The following is a 19781-nucleotide window of genomic DNA, read 5'->3' on the forward strand; positions in this document are numbered from 1 at the left end:
GTTTTATCCACAGCATTTATTTTGAAGTCGTTGTGAGGCACAGTGGCAAAACTTTAAACTGCACAAGTTACCGAACAAGTTGCTGCCAGGTAACCAAAGAGTGAGTTAGTTGATGTCACCCACCTTACTTAGCTGGCAGTGAGCAGCCAAAGTCTTTTGTCTGTCTACATCTCCCAGAATGCCATATAAATGGAACTGGTAAATGGACTGAACTTATATAGCGTTTTTCCAGTCATTTTTGACCACTCAAAGTTCTTTACACTAGAGTCACATTCACCCATTCGCACTCACAAACACTCAGACATTTATACACTGATACACAGATCAGTAGGCAATTTGGGTTAAGTGCCTTGCCCAAGGGCACATCGACATGTGGCAGGAAGCTGGAATCAAACCTACAACCTTCCGATCGCAAGACGACTACTCTACCCACACAGCCACGGTCTGGATTTAAAAGCAAAATACATTATGGTTCTGGATTAGAGTTCAGGGAATAGCCTATATGTTGACTATTGAATATTCAGCTGTCATATCTATGGATATTGATCATGTGTCTGTGGCAATATATGTTGGTATTGATTTATTGTCCAACCTTATATACATGTCAAGTATAAAAACTTCACCACTTGCTTGGACACTCAACACAAACCTCTAAAAGCTCAATTACAATTAAAAAGACTGAGTCACACTTTGTGTTTGTTTATCTCACACATGCTCGCTCAAAAACGCTCAGTGCGTGTTCTGGTACACGCTTGGCTCTGTGTGTGCGCTCACAACTTTATACAGTTGAATAAAAATATCCTTTATTGTCCCACAGTGTGAACATTCTATTGTAACAGCAGCAAAGTGACTAACAATCAAAACATGTAGAGTCACACAAAGATAAAAATATATAAAAACAGAATTAAGAATGACATGCTGCATAATACAGACAAAATTACAACATAACATACTTTGCGATTATTAAAGCGTACTCCAATCCAAAGGAATATTCAACGAAAATAATTTTAAAAAATTGAATTACAAAACAGCAGATTATTTGCAAGTCTATGTAAATGAATCAGTCAAACACAGACAGGTCTCCAATCATCCAACAGTTTCTAGTAAATAGTGCATTCACTTTGATAAGTAAAGTAATGACCAATCACAACCGTCAAATCAAAATAGTGCACCACGCTGTAGACATTTCTAAACATAAGAGATTGATTAAGTAAACACAACAAAACTTCATACAATAAATACTTGAATGTTGTATTCTGGGAATATTTAGTTAAACATATGGACTCATCATTTACTCATCAATGTGCTTAATATTTCTTTTAATGTATTTTGCTTTTAAATGTGATCAATATTACAAAGCTTGTCTTAAGATCCACTTAAAATCATGTTTTTTATTTGAATTATATTTTATCGTATTTTAGTATTGTCAGCAATGTTGTCAGCAACTAACACATAATTAGCTTGTCATATTCACAAATTTCCTGTTGACATTTTTAACACAAAACATGGTGGGCCGCTGGTGGACCACACCAGTGCTGGGCTTTCTGGGAAAACCCTGGATGTCTGCTGACTGAAGAAGAATATGTTTTAAAGATTTTGAATATGTCCTCCATTTCTTTTCCTCTCAGAGATCGAGAGTAAAAGTTAGAACAGAAACCCATCCCTCTAAAAAGTTTAGTTGTGTTAGAGGAAGTAGCGGCAGTATTGCTGTCCTTTTGATTTGTTGCTTTCTTTTAATTATTTAAATTACTGTATTCAAGAAAAAATTATTTTTCATTATTGTAATTTCATTTTTTTATTATTTTATTTATATTTTATTATTTTATAAAGTGACATGGAGAAATACTAGTACATCTCCCAAAATTAGAATATTGTATAAAAGTGAAATATTTCTTGTCAGTCATTTTGACATTTTAATATTTAGCACACCCAACATTAAGTGGCTGCATAGTGGATGCAATGACATGTCAGAGATTTAACCTTAGTCTGCTCCAAAATGTGTCAGTATTTTAAAAAGTCGTTGGCTTTATTAAACATGATATTGTTCTGGTATTTTAACTGAAATCCACTGCCTTTTAAATGATTTTACTATTAAATAATATCCAGATTATTAGTGAATATTTAGTCATTTAACTGAATATTGAAGCAGCCTAACAAGAGAACAACTCAAAGTGGACATAAATATCCACCTAATTGGACGTAGTTTAGCTTAACATTGTGCTAGAATGCAAAACTTCTCCATATGAACATGTGTAATTAATCAGCTGAAAATTACATCAAGTTAATATGTCTAGTTACTATCTGTCCTATGCTCTGTTAATTTCTCTAATCCTCTGTGAAATGATTCATGCTTGTTAAAGATGCACTGATGTACTTAATTAAAAGATTGATTTTGCGTGGGACATAAAATAGTGCCTGCAGTTTTAATTTCCTCACCTGAATAGAGCCTGAGATTAGCTGTGCTGTGTGGCTGAGCATTTTTCAGCTGATCCAGCTCCTCAAATGCTCACTTTCCTACTCTCTCATTGCCTTACCAGACAGTGCTTTAAATGGAGAATCTATTGAATAAAGATGGGCATTCTTTTACACTGCAAACCCAGGAGTAATGGATCTCTGAAGAAGCCTGTTGGCAGCATTCTTGCAGTTAGCATTCTTAATGATAACTCCTCCATCTGGTGAGTGGTGGTGAGCCAAAGGCAACAGATGGAAGTGTTTTCACAATCTGTTTAAATATGTTGTTGATTTTTCTTCCCCTTTTAAACTTACCCAGCAGCTCAGATGCTTGCTTGCTTCCAAAGAGATGTTGGATTTGTATTTCCTCTCATTCAGCATTAAGCTTTCTGTGAAGAAATGGCAGACACCATACCACTGAAGTAGAGGGGAATGATTAATTAGAGTTTCAAGCCTTTCAGGGAAAAACTGTAACTGTTGTGATAAAATAATCTTGAATCATATGTTTCCTTGGCACCAATACTAAACATGACTGCCTTTCTGAGCTGTAATAAAGAGGTTAGTCATTTCATTTTCTCTTTGATGTTTTTCATTTTCAAAATGAAAAGTAAGGAAAAGACAAGCAACTATTAAGACTTTACTTGTTATCACAAATATATATATATATATATATATATATATATATATATATATATATATATATATATTTATTTTACTTGGCTTTCAACACCAGCGGGATCTAGTTTTAAATTGTATGTTTTTGTTTTTAAACTGTAAGTTTTTATTTTTTTGATTATGCTGTGTTTTAATGTACAGCACTTTGTATCAGCTGTGGTTGTTTTAAAGAGCTTTATAAATAAAGCTGGTTTGGTTTGGTTTGGTTATTGTTTTGTTGGTATCTTTTTGGCTAGAAATCTATTACTGTATGTAGTCAGAGACCAATGAGTTAAAATATTGTTCTAAAAATGAACCTTTTTCAAATATATTCCTTCACTATGTAGTAAAAACTACTAACTTAGGTCAGAAATCTATATTTATAATAACTCATTAATGCCACTGCATTAGTAAAGTTGGGCTGGGGAGCACTGTTAGTAAAATGTGCAGACCAAACCAAAATACAGACATGATTAATCTATCTGCTCTTTGGTTTGACTGCTGTTTATTTGGACATTTTAAGTAAGAGGACTTTAGTGAGTAAATCAAGTTGACATTCTGGAGTTTAAAACATTCCAGTGAGCTGAGTTGAATGAAGCCTGGAAGATTTTTTCTTACGCTAAAGTGAAATGTTTGTGCTTCACAGAGAACCAGGGGCCAGAAGAGAAAAAGAGTTCCTATCACTGAAGAACGAGAAGAGAAAGTGGAGGTTAGTCACTTCTTCTTGCTGCTGTTCACAAATCTTTGTAGATATATTATTTTTTGATTTGTTTCCTTTTTTTTTTCTTCATTAGTTTTTTCTTCAGACTACATAATTTTGCTTAGCAGATGCAAATCTCTCATTAATGTAATCCTCCAAGTCTGCTTTGCTTGCACAAAAATTATGGATCAAGTGACAGATGGTGAATGTTTGGATTCTCTGCTCACTTCATCAGAAAACTGCTCAAATACTTTCCACATGATGCAGGTGTTCTAGTGGTTGCTGGGACTCATGTCTTATTGCTTACACTGGTTCAGTAAACTTCCAAAGCACACACACCATGCTGGTGACCCTGAGGATCATCTGTGCAGGTACTTGAGTGGCTGAAAGAAGAACAGGTCCAGCGTTTGGTTTTGAAGCCAGAAATGTTTGTGTATGATTTGGAAGTGAAGGAGTTCTACTTTTCAGCACATTGTACTCCCTCCACAGTTTTAGCTTTCATTTTTACTTCCAAGGCTCAAACAAGCACCCATCCAGCTCTCATTTCTAATCAGCCGTGTTTCCATAGGAACCACTGCCACGGGAACGCAGACAACGCCAGTCTGCGGTGCAGAAAAAACCCAAAGCTGATGACACAAGAACAGAGTGTTCGACTTGCAAAGGACCAGGCGACAATGAAAATCTAGTGAGGTGAGGCAATGTGTGTGTCTGTATAAGAGAACCAGCTTGGGCTATTCCACATGGTGAGTGTATGTGTGTGAGTGTGCATTCCTTGAGAGGTCCATATTTGTGTGTGTGTGTCTCCTGGACGAGCCATATCCTCCTGATGATTAAAATTCAGTCTTCATTAGACTCCGGCCGCTGGGCTGTGCAGAGTGTGGGGGCTGAGGTTGTCCTCTCCACAGGACCCCATATTGACCTGCCACATACATTTGCTCACTTGATTAAGGTGTAATGAATAGCACAATTAATTCCTCCTCTCTTGAGGTATCAGGTGTTTGGCATCTAATCAATAGGCTTCTTCTTTGCTGTTCTTTGAAACCCAGCATATGCCATGATAGCACATTGTCATATAATGACCATTTTAGGTTTAAACCATAACGCCAGACTCTGGGCCGAGCAGAACCTTTATTTTTCCTGAAGCAGGTTATCAGTTGTTATCAGTTGTAGTGATACTGAAGTGTTTGGTGTGTGAGGAGGAGTCGTCTTTCTTTTTTCACCATCATTCACTGCCTCTCTGTATCTTATTAAATGGTAACAGAGACACGTTATGACAGGAAACATTTCCCAAAGTTTTCCATGTCCTTCATTAAGTAATTATGTTTCTGTGTAGTTCCTTTATTACAAGCTTCCTCTGTCTTTCCACATTAAGAACTTAAGTGCCATTCAAATGAGTTCATTTAGTGTCAGCTATTTATTAGAGTTTTCAAGTAGTTTCTTGTTGACTTTCAGATTTCAGCTTTGCAATTTTGTGAATGTTCTTTCTTTTACCATCTAGTCATGGAATACTCGACTGGAGAGGACATTTCTTTATGGGTGTGCCTATAAATCAGCTCAGATTTACCTAATTTTGGGAGATCACTGATCAACCAATATGTGAAGCTGGTCTTGTCTACCTCAGGTCTAAAGGTCTAAAAATCAGCCACTGTCCTCTTCTCCTCTTCAGTAAGAGAAAAGGAGAAGTCGATGTCTCTTCTGTAAGAGACATGTGATCTGACCAGCCCACCAGAGCATGTCTGCACGTTTGCATTTAACAATAGTAACCCTACTGTTGCCAACTCAGTGACTTTCTTGCTATATTTAAAAACATTTTAGACAAAAAAAAGTCAGTATTGGCCAAATCAGGATTGGCCAGAAAACTGCAATTGATGCAACCCTAACTTTCTTTTGACTTATGTCCGAGAAAGAAGACTTATAGATTTTGTTAGTAGATAAACTTACTGTCATTGTTAAAAGAGAGTAAGAGTATATTCTGTTAAATCCAAGGATTTACATCTCAGGACAAATTAGAATAAGCAGCTCTTTAATATTCTCTAAAATGACTTAAAACTACTTTTGTCATCAGTAAGTTGGAGAACCTCTAAGGAATATAGAGCTTTAGCAGTTTACTGATGTATAACGTATGAAAACACAAGGTCAAGGTGAGAAGGCATCGGCAGAGGTCAGATATAGGTCATCTAGCTTCCCTTCAGTCTGTGAAGGGTTGCAAAGCCATTTCGAAACAATCTGAACCCAGTTATATTGGGCTGACTGCGCATTCTTAAAAAGGTTTTATCTCATGTATCTAAAATTAAAGCTCAGCACAATTGTAAGGACTCCATCTTAGAGTGTACATGACTGAGGTAGTATGTTGAAAGTCATGGCAGGATAATTAGGGGAAAAAAACACAAAGCAAAGGTTTTTATTTTTTTATTTTTTAGAATGGTTGTCAGCAGAATTCCTCCTTCCTGCTGTGGCAACATAGCTCAGGGTTGCAAAGTTTCTTCTGGATAAACAAAATAGTTCTGAAACAATATTATTGGGACAGATGAGCCCACAGTGCAGCTCCCTAATGAATGGAACCATGTGGGGAAAACCAAACAGCACAAATGCTCAGTATCAAATTTCAACCACGGTGGTGGGGGGTGATGTTCTGGGCTTCCTGTGCAACCATAGAACCTCAGAACCTTTTAGTCTTTGACCTTGAACTCTATTTGTACATTTAAGTATTGTAGAGTCAGAGGTCAGGCTATTTGACCAACAAGGACGTGTTTTCCATTCATAACTTCACCTTTAATATGTATGTTTCATAATTTTACACAGTGATGTTTAAAGACAGACAGCAGTAAGAATCCTACTATGATTATTTAGTACTGCAGTCAGAAGCCACAGATTGTCGATGTTTTGCTGAATGCTCTTGATGCAGCGTTAGTTTGGAGGGTTTCTGGTCGAGGTGTGAGGTGTGCTGCCCTGACTCTTTCTATCTTTGCATTGCACAGGTTGTGAGAGCCGGGGCAGCCACCTCACCTCCCATAAAATGTCGGGACTGATGGCCATTGGCTTAGAGACAGAGAGGCAAATTGAGGCTCGAGTCAGAAGGAAGAACCACACCTTCCCATCGCTTCGCCAAGCACGTCTGAACCTAACTGGACCAGCAGCTGTCCAACCAACAATTTTACCTGAACTTTTGGATCTGAACCCTAAATGCTGAAGTTTATTTTCATTCTTTTGGTAGTTTGGGGCTTGTACATACAGACAGCATCTTAGTGGACTGTTGTGTGTTAAAGTTTCTTCAGTATAATACTTGTTTCTGTTGGTAAAGGAATTTTTTTATTGATATAATTAATTGTATTTGGCAGGAAAATGTTTGTTAATGTATTGTTAGAGTTATTGATTTACCCTCTGATGCTATTCATTTATAGGTAGATCACAGAGGCTTTAGATTGTTGTTTCACCTTAAAACCAGTTAACGAGAGATTTTTTTGGATTGCAGTCTGCTGGGTTTGGTTGACAGTGAGAAAGCAGCGTAGTGTCCAGCTGCTGAACATTTTTTTCAGCAGCTCAACCCTCTCCTCGCTCCCTCTGCCAAAAAGTGATTGTCTTTAAAATCAACGTGAGATTTTTCTGCCATTTTTTGCCTGCCTGACCTTCTAATCAGTTCTAATCAGTATTATTGATTGAATTCCAACGTCAATCACCCGCAGCAACTCGGCATGAGTAATTAGACCACTTGAGCTGTGGCTTTCTAGGTTTTCCTGTGTTGTGATTTAGTTTGAAGAATGCTGAGAACCACAAGAAAAGAAAAGTCTGGTCCATTTAGTAAAGCACTGAACTAATGCTACTGCAGTAGGAGCAGGCTAGTTGTAGTTAGCAGCAGCAGCATTTAGATATTAGTCTGAATGTGTTTAGAGTGATCGAACATGAAGAAGTCTTCCAGTGTGTCAATATGTTGAAGTGACAGCTGAACAGACCCGTCCTCAGAGACGTGGCCGGGTTGGTCTCCATGTCCCTGCTCGCTGGCCTGTCTGGGCTCATGACAGCAGTCACATCTTGGCCTCATGTCACCCTGTTCCCCGCTCTGGACCCATATATGCATGCTTTAGGGAGCCGTCAGACCAGCCCAGTTAGCTGAAGGAATCAAGCAGCTGCAGAAAATTCGTTTGCTGCTCATTTCTGTTTCAGCTCCAAGATGCATGACAATGTATTTGCATAGATTAGGTAAATATTACACAACTTCCAACAAAGTGATGTGATCTTACGGAAGTTTGAATGCTAGGTAGTGTGATGTGTACAGTATTTATTGAAGAGGCTGAACTGTCTTTTTGTTTTGTGCCTGTGCAGCTTCTTAAACATGGATCATATCTTGTGTTGTGAAATCTGATTTGTGACGTAGCCATGAGACATGAGACTGTGTTTTCTTTGCCAAACATTTGTTTACAGTGATGCTTTTGAGGGAACATTTTGATCTCTGCTGTACTGTAAGATGAAGTAAGAGTGTGAATGTTGCTTCTGCTGTCTATGTCATGTGTCTCAGCGTCTGGCCTTTAGCTCTTGGAAATTAAGTGGCGCTTTAATAAACTCTTGATTTTTTTCACCTTATTGCTGCAGTGATAAATGAGTGTCAGACAGCTAATTAATTGTTGTAAAGGTGCGGCATCGGCGGTCCGTTTGTGCGTGTAATGCCCCCTGTCAGCAGTGATTTATCACCTGGGAAGTGGCCCTCTTGTTTTCATGAGGGCTGCTCAAATGAAATGTTACTTCTCAGCCTACGCAGAGTAAAGTCTCAAATGCATCAGCAGGAGGATGTGAACTTCTGTTTAAAATAAGCAGTAATAACTTATATGGTTTGCAGGATATTTGCTTTTGCCATTTCTTATCCCTTTTTTTAACTGAAGTCCCATCGAACTCTGGGGTCGCTTTCGCCTGCAAGACCTGCCCATGGCAGCAACCTCACGATCTAAAGCTGCACAGCGCTATTAAATAACACAGCTCCATATATAAAAGATAATGAACAACAGTTAAAGGTTACAGTGCTGCTGGTTGTCTGCTGCTCTGCACACCTTTATTGTGTGCAGACAGTGTATTAAAGGTGAGGGGATGAGGGACACAAGGTTGTTATGTGATGGACATGGGACATTTTACAGTGTGGAAACAACAGCAAATAAAATCAGCTAAAAAGACAAACTACTCTGTGGAGAAAAACAATCCCCACTTCCTGAACAACAAGGTGGCAGCAGAGATCCCCCCCCACACACACACAAACATGAAGAAACCCCCACTGAACCCCAGTTCACAATAACTGGAGTTCAGAGAACCGTAAACTATTTCTATCAGATATCCCTGACACATCCAGAACAATGAGCCTGAGACATTTAACAGTTAATCCTCTCAAGAAGTAATTGTTTGGGTTTGTTGCTGAACTTCAAGTGTAATTTCTATTCATATTTATTTGACAGCCTTGCTACCATAAGTAAACACACACGCAGGCACATATATATATGTGATATATGATATGATGATACCACAAATTAGATATATATTTGTGGTATTCTGGAAATTTTACAATGATTTTCATTCCTTTGATATCAATGCGTATGTTCAATGCACATGTAAATGGCAAGTGAACCAGAGACCACTCCAGAACCAGAAGCAGGAAGCGGAATACAGCGCAGGGCATTCTGGGTAAACAAAAAATGGCTTGTGAGTTTTTGCCAAAGATAAAAATAAAACCTACAATCGCTAAAACCTGACATAATTTATCCATCCATCCATCCATTGTCTTAACACCCTTGTCCCTTTGTGGGGTTGGGAGGTGCTGGTGCCTATCTCCAGCTAACGTACCGGGCGAGAGGCGGGGTCAATCTGGACAAGTCAGCAGTCTGTCGCAGGGCAACACAGAGACACACAACCATGCACACACACACACTCTCACCTAGGGACAATTTAGACACACCAATTAACCTGACAGTCATGTTTTTGGACTGTGGGAGGAAACCGGAGTACCCGGAGAAAACCCACCATGCACAGGGAGAACATGCAAACTCCATGCAGAAAGACCGGGGCCGGGAATCGAACCCAGAACCTTCTTGCTGCAAGGCAACAGCTCTACCAACTGCGCCACTGTTGGTAGTGCAAACAAAAATAAACAAATTTAATTTTTGTTTATGTTTTGTTAAGAAGGTAGTTGTGCTCAGTCTGCTTCAAATGTTATTTCTTTCATTAGCTCTTGGTGCAGCTCCACCATAGGCCAGGAGGGGAACAGGCTTTTGGTTTGTTTGTCACTGCAGTGTGAAAGTGAACGGCAGCAGCTAAATTGAACAAATGTTGCAATTTTGGTCCTCAATCGAACCGAGCCCACTTGGACTATTAGGTGTGAAAACAGCCTTAGTCCTAACAAATACAGTGAAAGACAGGATTGTTTGGCTTGTGTCATCAACCACAGCCACGTTTCAACAACTTCAGTAGATGATTTGTGCAGATGTTTATTCACCTTTCACTTTCTAATGATTTTTCCGTATTGTTTAGACAGAAGGGAGCATCATTGTTCCCATGTCTATTAGCAAAATGTTCTGGTCTCTGTAACCAAAGTCTGCAACTTAATTTTTTTAGCATTTTCTAAAGATATCTCAGAGATGAGATCCAGAAATGTGCCATCTGTGAGAGAAAAGCAAACCCTTCGTGAGCTCATACATCCCAGTGTGTTGACCAAGCATCTAGGTTTTGGTTAAGGGATGAAAGCGGAGCTTAGGGATTGGTGGAGTGTAGAGAAAGGGGGATGGCAGGAGAGAAAAGCTAGCAGGGAGGTTCTGGAAAGCTGTAACCTTTCCGATGATGAGTGCATTTCCTATTACTGCTCTGACACTAGATCCGGGGAGATGATTTAATGGCGGCATTTTGTTTTTGCTGACTTCACCCTTTCCCCCTCTATTAAAACAGAAAACTCAAGAGCTTGGACTGTAGCTGTGTGGGAAGAGTGGCCAAGCAGCTAAAATCTATCACTCCTCTGCTTCCTCCCCTGTCTCTTTATGCCACTGATTCACCCACTGTGTGGGTTTGCCTGAGCGCTCCCTTTTCATTCTCCAACCTCTTTACTGGTTTCTATTTTTTATCCGTTTTACCCCAACCTCCACTCCATATATTTGAGCTATTACACTGGATATAAATCCTGAGCCTTTATGGGTGTCATGTAGATTATTGCTGTCTTTTTTCCTAAATCTCTGAAAGAAAATTCAAAGTTTGTTAAGTGTCACAAGGCTCAATTTGGCCTGCACTGCAGGGGGCACAGATATGTTGTTAAATTGGCACCCAGTTTACTGGGGCCCCCTGCTGGAAAATATAAGAAGCTCTGGTTTCATTGTGGGCTCCGGGTGAGAGCTGTAGAAAGGATCCGTCCTTGTGCTCCTTTCATCCTCTCTATAGCCGTGAATGAGTTGTGTCTAGATGGGCTAATAAAAGTAGCTGCTCTGAGTTGGCTTTATCCATAGGTGCGACTTCAGCAGTCCATTCATTACTTTCCCCATCTTGTAAAACAATGGCTCTTTTCTAATGTTGCACTGACCTAACAGTAGATCAAAAAGTAGGAGGCTCCAAAAGTCCAATAATCCACTCCTTTCTGAGGTGCACTTTGTCATGGATGAGAGTCAATGGCTTAGTGCTTTGTGTCATATTGATTTGTGTCACGTGGCCACTCCCAGGGTAATTGCATTGCCCACTTGTGATAAATTCACTGCCTTGTTTTAGCCTCTTGGTCTCAGACAGCAGAGCTTTTCCAAAGAATGAGCAGTTCCACAAACTCCCAGGAAAACTGCGGACATTTGAATGAGTTCAGCTCTGTTCCTGGATGGAACGATCCATGTGAGTCCATGCTGAGTCAGCAGGTCTGCTCAGGTTATCGTAAAGTCCTGAATAAATTCAGTTCCTGATCTCCATGGTCACTTTTTATATGTGACTAGCTAAAAATCCTAATTATTTCAGAATGTTTCAGAAAGCCAAAACGATGTGCTCTGAGGGCGGAGGGGTAAAATGACTGGTGGTCCTGCACAGCTCCACTGAAAAAGACACAAACACTCTTTAATTCTGACAGCGTGTTGTCAGGTTGACATTGATTAGATGTGTGATCTGCCAGCTCCATTTCACACTGGGTACAATCAGCCCCAGCACCTTAGAGACAGTTCAACACCACAGCGTCCTGGTAAAACACTGATCTATAATTTCATGACAAATATGGGTTTTGTCATCCACAAGAGTAGTGACAGTCAAGTGAAACCTTTAGCATTTAAAATGAATCATCTCATTGCTCTGTAACCGTTATAAATGAAGCAGTTCTACGTCAGTCTGTCATAGAATGCGTTTGTCTATAAACCCGGACCAGGCATGCCCTCCGCTGCTGAAGCACACTGACAGCTGTCAGTGTGCTTCAGAATAATTTACCTTCATTCTGTGAAACAAATGAGACAAACATTCGGTCTGCATTCACACCGTTACCCACCGGCTTCAGATTGAATCCATCAGGGCACATTCTCCTTTGACCTAAACTCTTCCCAACATTTCATTAGACCAGCGTTTCTCAACCCTGTTTCTCAGCCCTGGTCCTCAGCCCCCCTGCTCTGCATGTTTTAGATGTGCCTCTATTCAGAACAGTTGATTCAAATGATTGCATGACCATCAAGTACTGCAGAAACCTGTTAATCACCCAGAGATACAATTCAGGTGTGTGGCAGAAGGAAAATACCTAAAACATGCAGGAAAGGGGGGCGGTGAGGACCAGGGTTGAGAAACACTGCTATAGACTTTTGTTTGAGCAAAAATGAAAATAGAAAGTGTAAATGTCCCAGTCAGGAATTTTTTGTCCCTGATAATGATCCAATTTTTTGCATTTCAGAAGCTTTGACTTCTATAAAGTTTCAGTCCAAAACTTCATTAAAATAAATTAGGTAGAAATCATTCATATGCTTGGAAAATCTGTTGCTCCAAAGTGCAGAAAAATAACCCATTTAATTTAATCAGCATTACAAGCCACACACCAGTACAGCCTCTACAGTCTCTTCTATTCTTTATCTTTTGTCCTGTTCTTTACAGTGAAACATAAAGGTAAAGTAAGGTAATTTTATTCATATAGCACATTTTCATCAATAAGCCAGTTCAAAGTTGCTGAAACTGCTGTTTGTTCAGATCTGCCTCAACATTCACCAACATGGGGTAACGTTTAGCTAATAGAAATAATTATAAAAAAAGTTTAGCCTCTTTTAAAATCAGATAGTGAGGAGTCAAGGTTGTATCTTCCTGTAGTGTATGTAATTATCTAGTTTTATCTATACTTAGAATCTGCCATTTGAAAAGGTTGCTGAAAATGGCCGCTGATTGCTCTGAGACATGCACTGGAGCATAAGACACTTTTACATCCAAACTTCTCCAACATTTTGCGCCAGAACCCTAGACATGAACTAATATACCATAAAAATGTACAATGATGAATGTAAGCAAACTGAGACCATATCAATGGAGTATTATGTAAAATTGACCTTTTTTTTGAGCTTTCCATCATGTTATAATTTTATTCCCTCATCAAAAACCTACCTGGAGTGTTGCTTTGGTTTTTTTAAGGAATCGTTTAATCTCCATGGCAACCATTCAGCTGTGCAAAACACCTAGGGGACAGAGTGTTGCCTTCGAGGCACAGCTCTTCCTTGTAGCTGCAGTTTCCAAAATATTCCACCTCACAGAGCAGCCCTCCCCCCACTCAGCTACTTCAAACTAGGCTAGCAGGAATTAGCAAACACCTGCTGGAACTGTACTTCTGCTGAGTTTATTATAAGAGCTACACCTCAATGAAACGCTGGTAAAAAATAAAAAAAAAGACTTCCTGAAGGCAGAATTTCAGAAATGGCAGGAGTTTTTAAAGAGACAGAGGCTCAGTTTCATGGCGTTAAATTGCAAAGTCATATTTGACATCTACAGCAGTTTTATAACAATTGAAGGTCACATAGTTACTTGATTGGCACTATGTGCCTAGAAAATATATAATACTTGCCCCTTTAAAGAGGACTATCCACAGTAAATGTCTGTCCTGTTTGTGTGAATTCAGAAATCCTTCAAATTATTGAGACACTCTTGTATCCTGGCTCAGCGATGTCACAGCTTGGATTGTGCTTTTCATTTCAGGGTAAGAGAAGTGCTCTTGTAGACATTCAATTCATCCAGCTGCTTGGTGTTCTTTTTGTGTCATCAATATCGTGGTCGCTGTGATCTCCTTAAACTCAAATGACACATCAGTGAAACTCCTGCAGGAGATCTGTGTAAATGGAGGCTCTTTGCGGCGCCTCAGGCGACGGCCTTTTCTCATTATGACACATGAACAGGAATGTGACAGCTGGAAAAGCTGGATCAGATCAAACGGCTCAACGCAAATCTGTTGGCCATCAGCGCCGCTCAGGGAGGACCGGTCCACTGGTGCCACCACAGGGGCGAGGAAGATGTGAAGTCATAGATTAAACAGCAGATGAAAGAGGACAAGAATTGCCAACTGAGAGTGACACATGTAGCAGACAAAAGCAATCTGTCACGTCCCCTCCACACCCTCACCTCCAATACGATTACATCAATCAATAACCTCTTATGAGTGATTGGATTTTGTCTGCCTCCAAAGTTCAGGTTAGGAGGGGGAGCTGCTCAATGTTTCCAATGATTAAAGCACGGCCAAATTGCTTTGATAACATCAAGGACCTTGCTGTGCCTGAGCACGTAAGGGTGTTGTTGGGAGCAGATAAAGGCTGGAGGTGGCCGCTGACTCAGATCAACTCTGGAAACACAACGGAGATCTGCCAATGGAGGACTGAACTGATTGGAAACTATGGAGGGTTTTTTGCATTCTCTACTTATAAACGAACTGCGTTTTACTGTCATTCATTGACAAAATACAGAATACATGCTAGTAAAATATTAAGTAAAACCCATGTCAAAACACACAAAGAAAACACTTGTAAAATCACTGTAATTTGCGCTTCAAACAAAGCCTACAAGCCTAATTCTAAGGTAACAGTGTGCTTTGAGATTTAACAAGCTGTTCTCTAACTTCTACTAAATGGAACATCCTCCAAAATTCATCAGTTTAAATTCCTTGTTTTATGTCTCTGCTGCAGAGAGCAGATTTTATTCATCACTTTAAATATTCAGCCCAAATGTTTATCTGCACTAACAGTGAGTGAGAATTGAGATTGTCACAATCTAATAATAACAAAAAAAAGTTAATCTGTGGAGGTGAATGTATAGTAATGAGCCTTTTCAGACCACTAGTTGGGTGAAATGTTGGTTCTGTTTTCACTTTTCTGTCAAGCTTTTATATTTCAGATGATGAACCAGATTTTTACACTGGGTAAAGATCACCTGAGTAAATATTGAAAAAAAGTTTTCAGATGATTTTATTTGTTAAGAGGAAGAAAACCAACCTATTTCAGTGGACCACCGTTTTTGGGGGTTTGCAAACATAATCAATTTGTACTCATTGATATGATCAATAATATTAAACAATCAATCCAGTAATTGCCCGTCCGTTCTCTGATGAACAATAACTCCATACAAAGGTTAAAATTAAAATTCCTTTTCAAAACAAAGTTTATGTTTAGTTGATGATACCATCAGGACATACTTTAGATCTGCCCATATGCGTCAGATTCTTTGCTAATGTCATTCAGAAAGCATGTGTCCAGTCTCTACAGTCTGGCTAAATAGAGCATTTCTGTGAATTTGGGAGTTATTCAATGGTCTCCAGCTGTGAAACAGAAGACTTTGGTCTTTCCTTTTTGCCTTAGTTGGAGATTCATGTAAAATCAATTGGCAGTTTGTGAGCAACAATAGGAGTGTGTTCATTAGCAGAGCACACGCACTTTGGTGATTTGTCTTCTATTCACTAGGTGGCTAGAGGGCACTTTAAATTCCCATTGGTTCTCGGCTAGATATGCCTGCTCAGCCCATCACACACATCATCTAACGATGTGTGTGTGTGAGACAGAGAGCGAGAGAGAAATGCACCTGCCGTGGTGTATGTGTACTAATGTGCAGCAGCTGTTAGGTTATGCCCTTACAACTCATAAGATGCCAATTATCCATGCCAATTAAATTTTTACTCCGGTTTTACTAAATTGGCCATGCTTAGTCTGTAAATACCACACTGTATTATCCCATCTATTTCACAGGTATCACCAGTCTGCTGCCAGAGGGCAACACTCCACAGTGCTCAGATTACCAGACACTTGTCTGGCCTTAAATAATAAACAGAAGATGTCAGGTGTCTTTGTCGTGCTGCCCACACAGCACTGTTTTGATTTTACCGTACATCAACTTTTTTGCCATAAGGCTTTTATCTATTTCAAACAATCCCCACATTTATCCGAACATAACATTTTGAAGTACTTGACAGATATATGTGCAAATTCATTTGGACTAAAATCGTACTGCATGTCCAAAAAATGGTTCTCAAGAGGAATATTCCCCACGTTTCCATCACTACAGTTTGGTTCAATGCTAATAAGACAGGAACCAACTAGATCTCCATTGGTCTGTCTGTCCTGAGCCTGTCCTCACTCTGTCCTGTGCTCATCCTGTCATCAGGCTGTTCTCAGTCTGTCCTCAGTCTGTTCTCAGTCTGTCCTCAGTCTGTCCTCAGTCTGTCCGCAGCCTGTCCTAAGTCTGTCCTGTGCTCATCCTGTCCTCAGTCTGTCCTCAGCCTGTCCTCATCCTGTCCTCAGTCTGTCCTCATTCTGTCCTCAGTCTGTCCTCAGCCTGTCCTCAGTCTGTCCTAATCCTGTCCTCAGTCTGTCCTCAGTCTCTTCTCATCCTGTCCTCAGTCTGTCCTCAGCCTGTCCTTTGTATGTCCTGAGTCTGTCCTCAGCCTGTCCTCACCCTGTCCTGAGTCTGTCCTCAGCCTGTCTTCAGTCTGTCCTGTGCTCATCCTGTCCACAGTCCGTCCTCAGTTTGTCCTCAGCCTGTCCTCAGCCTGTCCTCAGTTTGTCCTCAGCCTGTCCTCTGTCTGTCCTGAGTCTGTCCTCAGCCTGTCCTCAGTCTATCCTCAGCCTGTCCTCAGCCTGTCCTCTGCCACTGGTAGTGGGATTGTACTGTGACAACCCTTTAGTCAGAGCCAGTCTGCGCATTTTTTCCTCGTTTTGTAAACTCTTTAAGGAAGAACTAAATAGTGTTTTTAAGCAAACAAAATGTGCTTTTTGTAAAAAATAAAAAAATATCTAAATTTACACAATGACTCTGAAGTTTCTTAGACAGCATCTGTTGCGGCAACACATTATTTCTATTTGAAATAAATAAAGTATTTTTGATTGAATGTGTGAAATATGTAGATCAGTAGAATCTGAAGCAGATAGAGCACATCAGTTTCAACAGTGTTGGATGCATTTGGACTGCCAGCAGAGGATTTGTGACTGAAATGAGCCAGCTGGTATTAGGTACAGGGGAAACACCCAGCACACGTTTTCTGTAAATTCTCATGTCAGAGCTGCGGTTTTCCACAATCCCAGCTGCATGTTCTGAAAGCCTACACGGCCTGTGATCACAACAGATTTTTTTTCAAAGCACTATGACGTAAAAGCTTCTGAAAGGTTCAGTATAGACAAAGGCTTCATAGTTCATGTAGACAAAAAGTTAGCTTGAAGCAAACTACCTGGCTTTATTTTTTGGCTGCAGTTGCTCTGAAAAAAAAGTCCATTAAATTTGTTAAATTTGTCCATTAAGTATGGTGGGCCAGTGAAATAATAATTACCAACTGTAAATTACTGAACAATGCCAGTTTATTTAGCACACAATAACCACGTTTAAAAGGTTTGGAGTCTTTAACAAGATTCAGCTGAATCCCAAAGAGAGCAGACATTTTCTTCTCATTTATGATGCTGACCACCTCTCAATAACCTCCATCAGACTAGTGAACACTCACTTTACAATTAGAGCCAATTATGGTCTAATCAATGTAGGAGGTTCACAATCTTCAATGAAAATCTGATAACGGGAACAGCCAGGGAGGTCAACCACAAAGTCCATTCATCTTCATTATAGCAGACAGAAGGGCAGTGTAAGGGATTTAAGGGCAAAACGGAAAAACACTGGACAAAACATGGGGAAAAGGGGGATAATATAGTCTGGGCAGTTTTTCAACACCATGTGGAGTTAGAGTGAAGGTAAATGTCTGAAATCATAAATGACAGTTTCATCTTTAATAGGCATAAATCATGTAAAAAAAAATAAAAATTCTGATTGTTTTAGGCTCACAATAGTTTCTGTGTATTCATTCTCATGACAGAAATACAGAAATATAAAAATAAAAAAAAAACATAAAAAGCATGAAAGACCCAGGCCTTGGTGCAGAAGATGTGAAACCTGCAGTATATGGAATGTGGTTATTTGTGTTTGATATAGTTGCACTGTGCAGCACTTTCAGATTTTTACTAATGGAAAGTGCGGTACAAATTACATGCATTATTATTATTATTATTATTATTATTATTATTATTATTATTATTATTATTATTATTATTATATCACAAACTTCTGAAGACCAAAGTGTTCAATAAGTGAGCTTTTACACCAGCATTCCCAGTAACAGATCACCAGTAGAGAACCAGCCTTCTGCTGCTGTCAGTTCTGTGACCCAGAACTTAAAACTTTATTCAGAAACATTGCAGTTCAATAAACGACAAACTGATTATCGTCATTAATTATAGTTTAATTATGTCATTCACAACAAACATCAAAAACGGTAAATATGTTTCATTAAGTATTTAACAAACAAAAAGCTTCTACCATGATAATTATGTGAAATTAAATTAATTGTCTAATATTAAAAAAAAAAATAGTTTGGTACTGTCAGGCTCAGAGTCTGAGAGGCTTTTCCTTTATCAAACACTTTTTTTGCCTATTATTTAGTGGAAATATTTATGTTGATGAGACTTTCTCTAAATGATAACCTTTTCAACGTTTATAACTATCTATCTATCTATCTATCTATCTATCTATCTATCTATCTATCTATCTATCTATCTATCTATCTATCTATCTATCTATCTATCTATCTATCTATCTATCTATCTATCTATCTATCTATCTATCTATCTATCTATCTATCTATCTCTCTCTCTCTCTCTCTCTCTCTCTCTCTCTCTCTCTCTCTCTCTCTCTCTCTCTCTCTCTCTCTCTCTCTCTCTCTCTCTCTCTCTCTCTCTCTCTCTCTCTCTCTCTCTCTCTATATATATATATATATATATATATATATCTCCGCTTATCTGGGGTCGGGTCGCAGCAGCTTCAGAAGGGAGGCCCAGACTTCCCTCTCCCCAGCCGCTTCTTCCAGCTCCTCCGGGGGAATCCCAAGGCGTTCCCAGGCCAGCCGAGAGACATAGTCCCTCCAGCGTGTCCTAGGTCTTCCCCGAAGCCTCCTCCCGGTGGGACGTGCCCGGAACACCTCACCAGGGAGGTGTCCAGGAGGCATCCTTACCAGATGCCCGAGCCACCTCAGCTGGCTCCTCTCAATGTGGAGGAGCAGCGGCTCTACTCTGAGTTCCTCCCAGATGACCGAGCTTCTCTCTCTAAGGGAGAGCCCAACCACCCTGCGGAGGAAACCCATTTCGGCCGCTTGTATCCGTGATCTCGTTCTTTCGGTCATGACCCAAAGCTCATGACCATAGATGAGGGTGGGAACGTAGATCGACCGGTAAATCGAGAGCTTCACTTTTTGACTCAGCTCTATCTTCACCACGACGGACCGGTACAGCGCCCGCTTCACGGCAGATGCTGCCCCAATCCGCCTGTCGATCTCCCGCTCCCTTCTTCCCTCATTCGTGAACAAGATCCCCAGATACTTAAACTCCTCCACTTTTCCGGCTCAAGACCATGGCCTCGGATTTGGAGGCACTCAGCCTCATCCCGGTCACGAACTGCTTCAGTGAAAGCTTCAGATCACGATCTGATGAAGCCAACAGGACCACATCATCCGCAAAAAGCA

At 39.9% G+C, this 19781-nt stretch overlaps 1 protein-coding gene across 2 annotated transcripts in view; it reads left to right on the plus strand.

Annotated features, from left to right (window-relative positions):
* Positions 1-19781, plus strand: part of phf14 (PHD finger protein 14) — a 107833-nt gene that overhangs the window by 61614 nt on the left and 26438 nt on the right. The window contains exons 15-17 of one of the 2 annotated variants that reach the window (XM_008421224.3): positions 3752-3814; positions 4374-4495; positions 6784-8383. In XM_008421224.3, coding sequence (XP_008419446.1) covers positions 3752-3814; positions 4374-4495; positions 6784-6790 — 192 coding nt within the window. In that variant the 3' untranslated portion in view covers positions 6791-8383. Of the gene's footprint in view, positions 1-3751; positions 3815-4373; positions 4496-6783; positions 8384-19781 lie in introns of those variants that run through there. The other variant, XM_008421223.3, reaches the window with a different exon arrangement.

This window comes from Poecilia reticulata, chromosome 11 (genome assembly GCF_904066995.2).
Source record: "Poecilia reticulata chromosome 11, P_reticulata-male-v2, whole genome shotgun sequence".
NCBI lineage: Eukaryota > Metazoa > Chordata > Actinopteri > Cyprinodontiformes > Poeciliidae > Poecilia > Poecilia reticulata.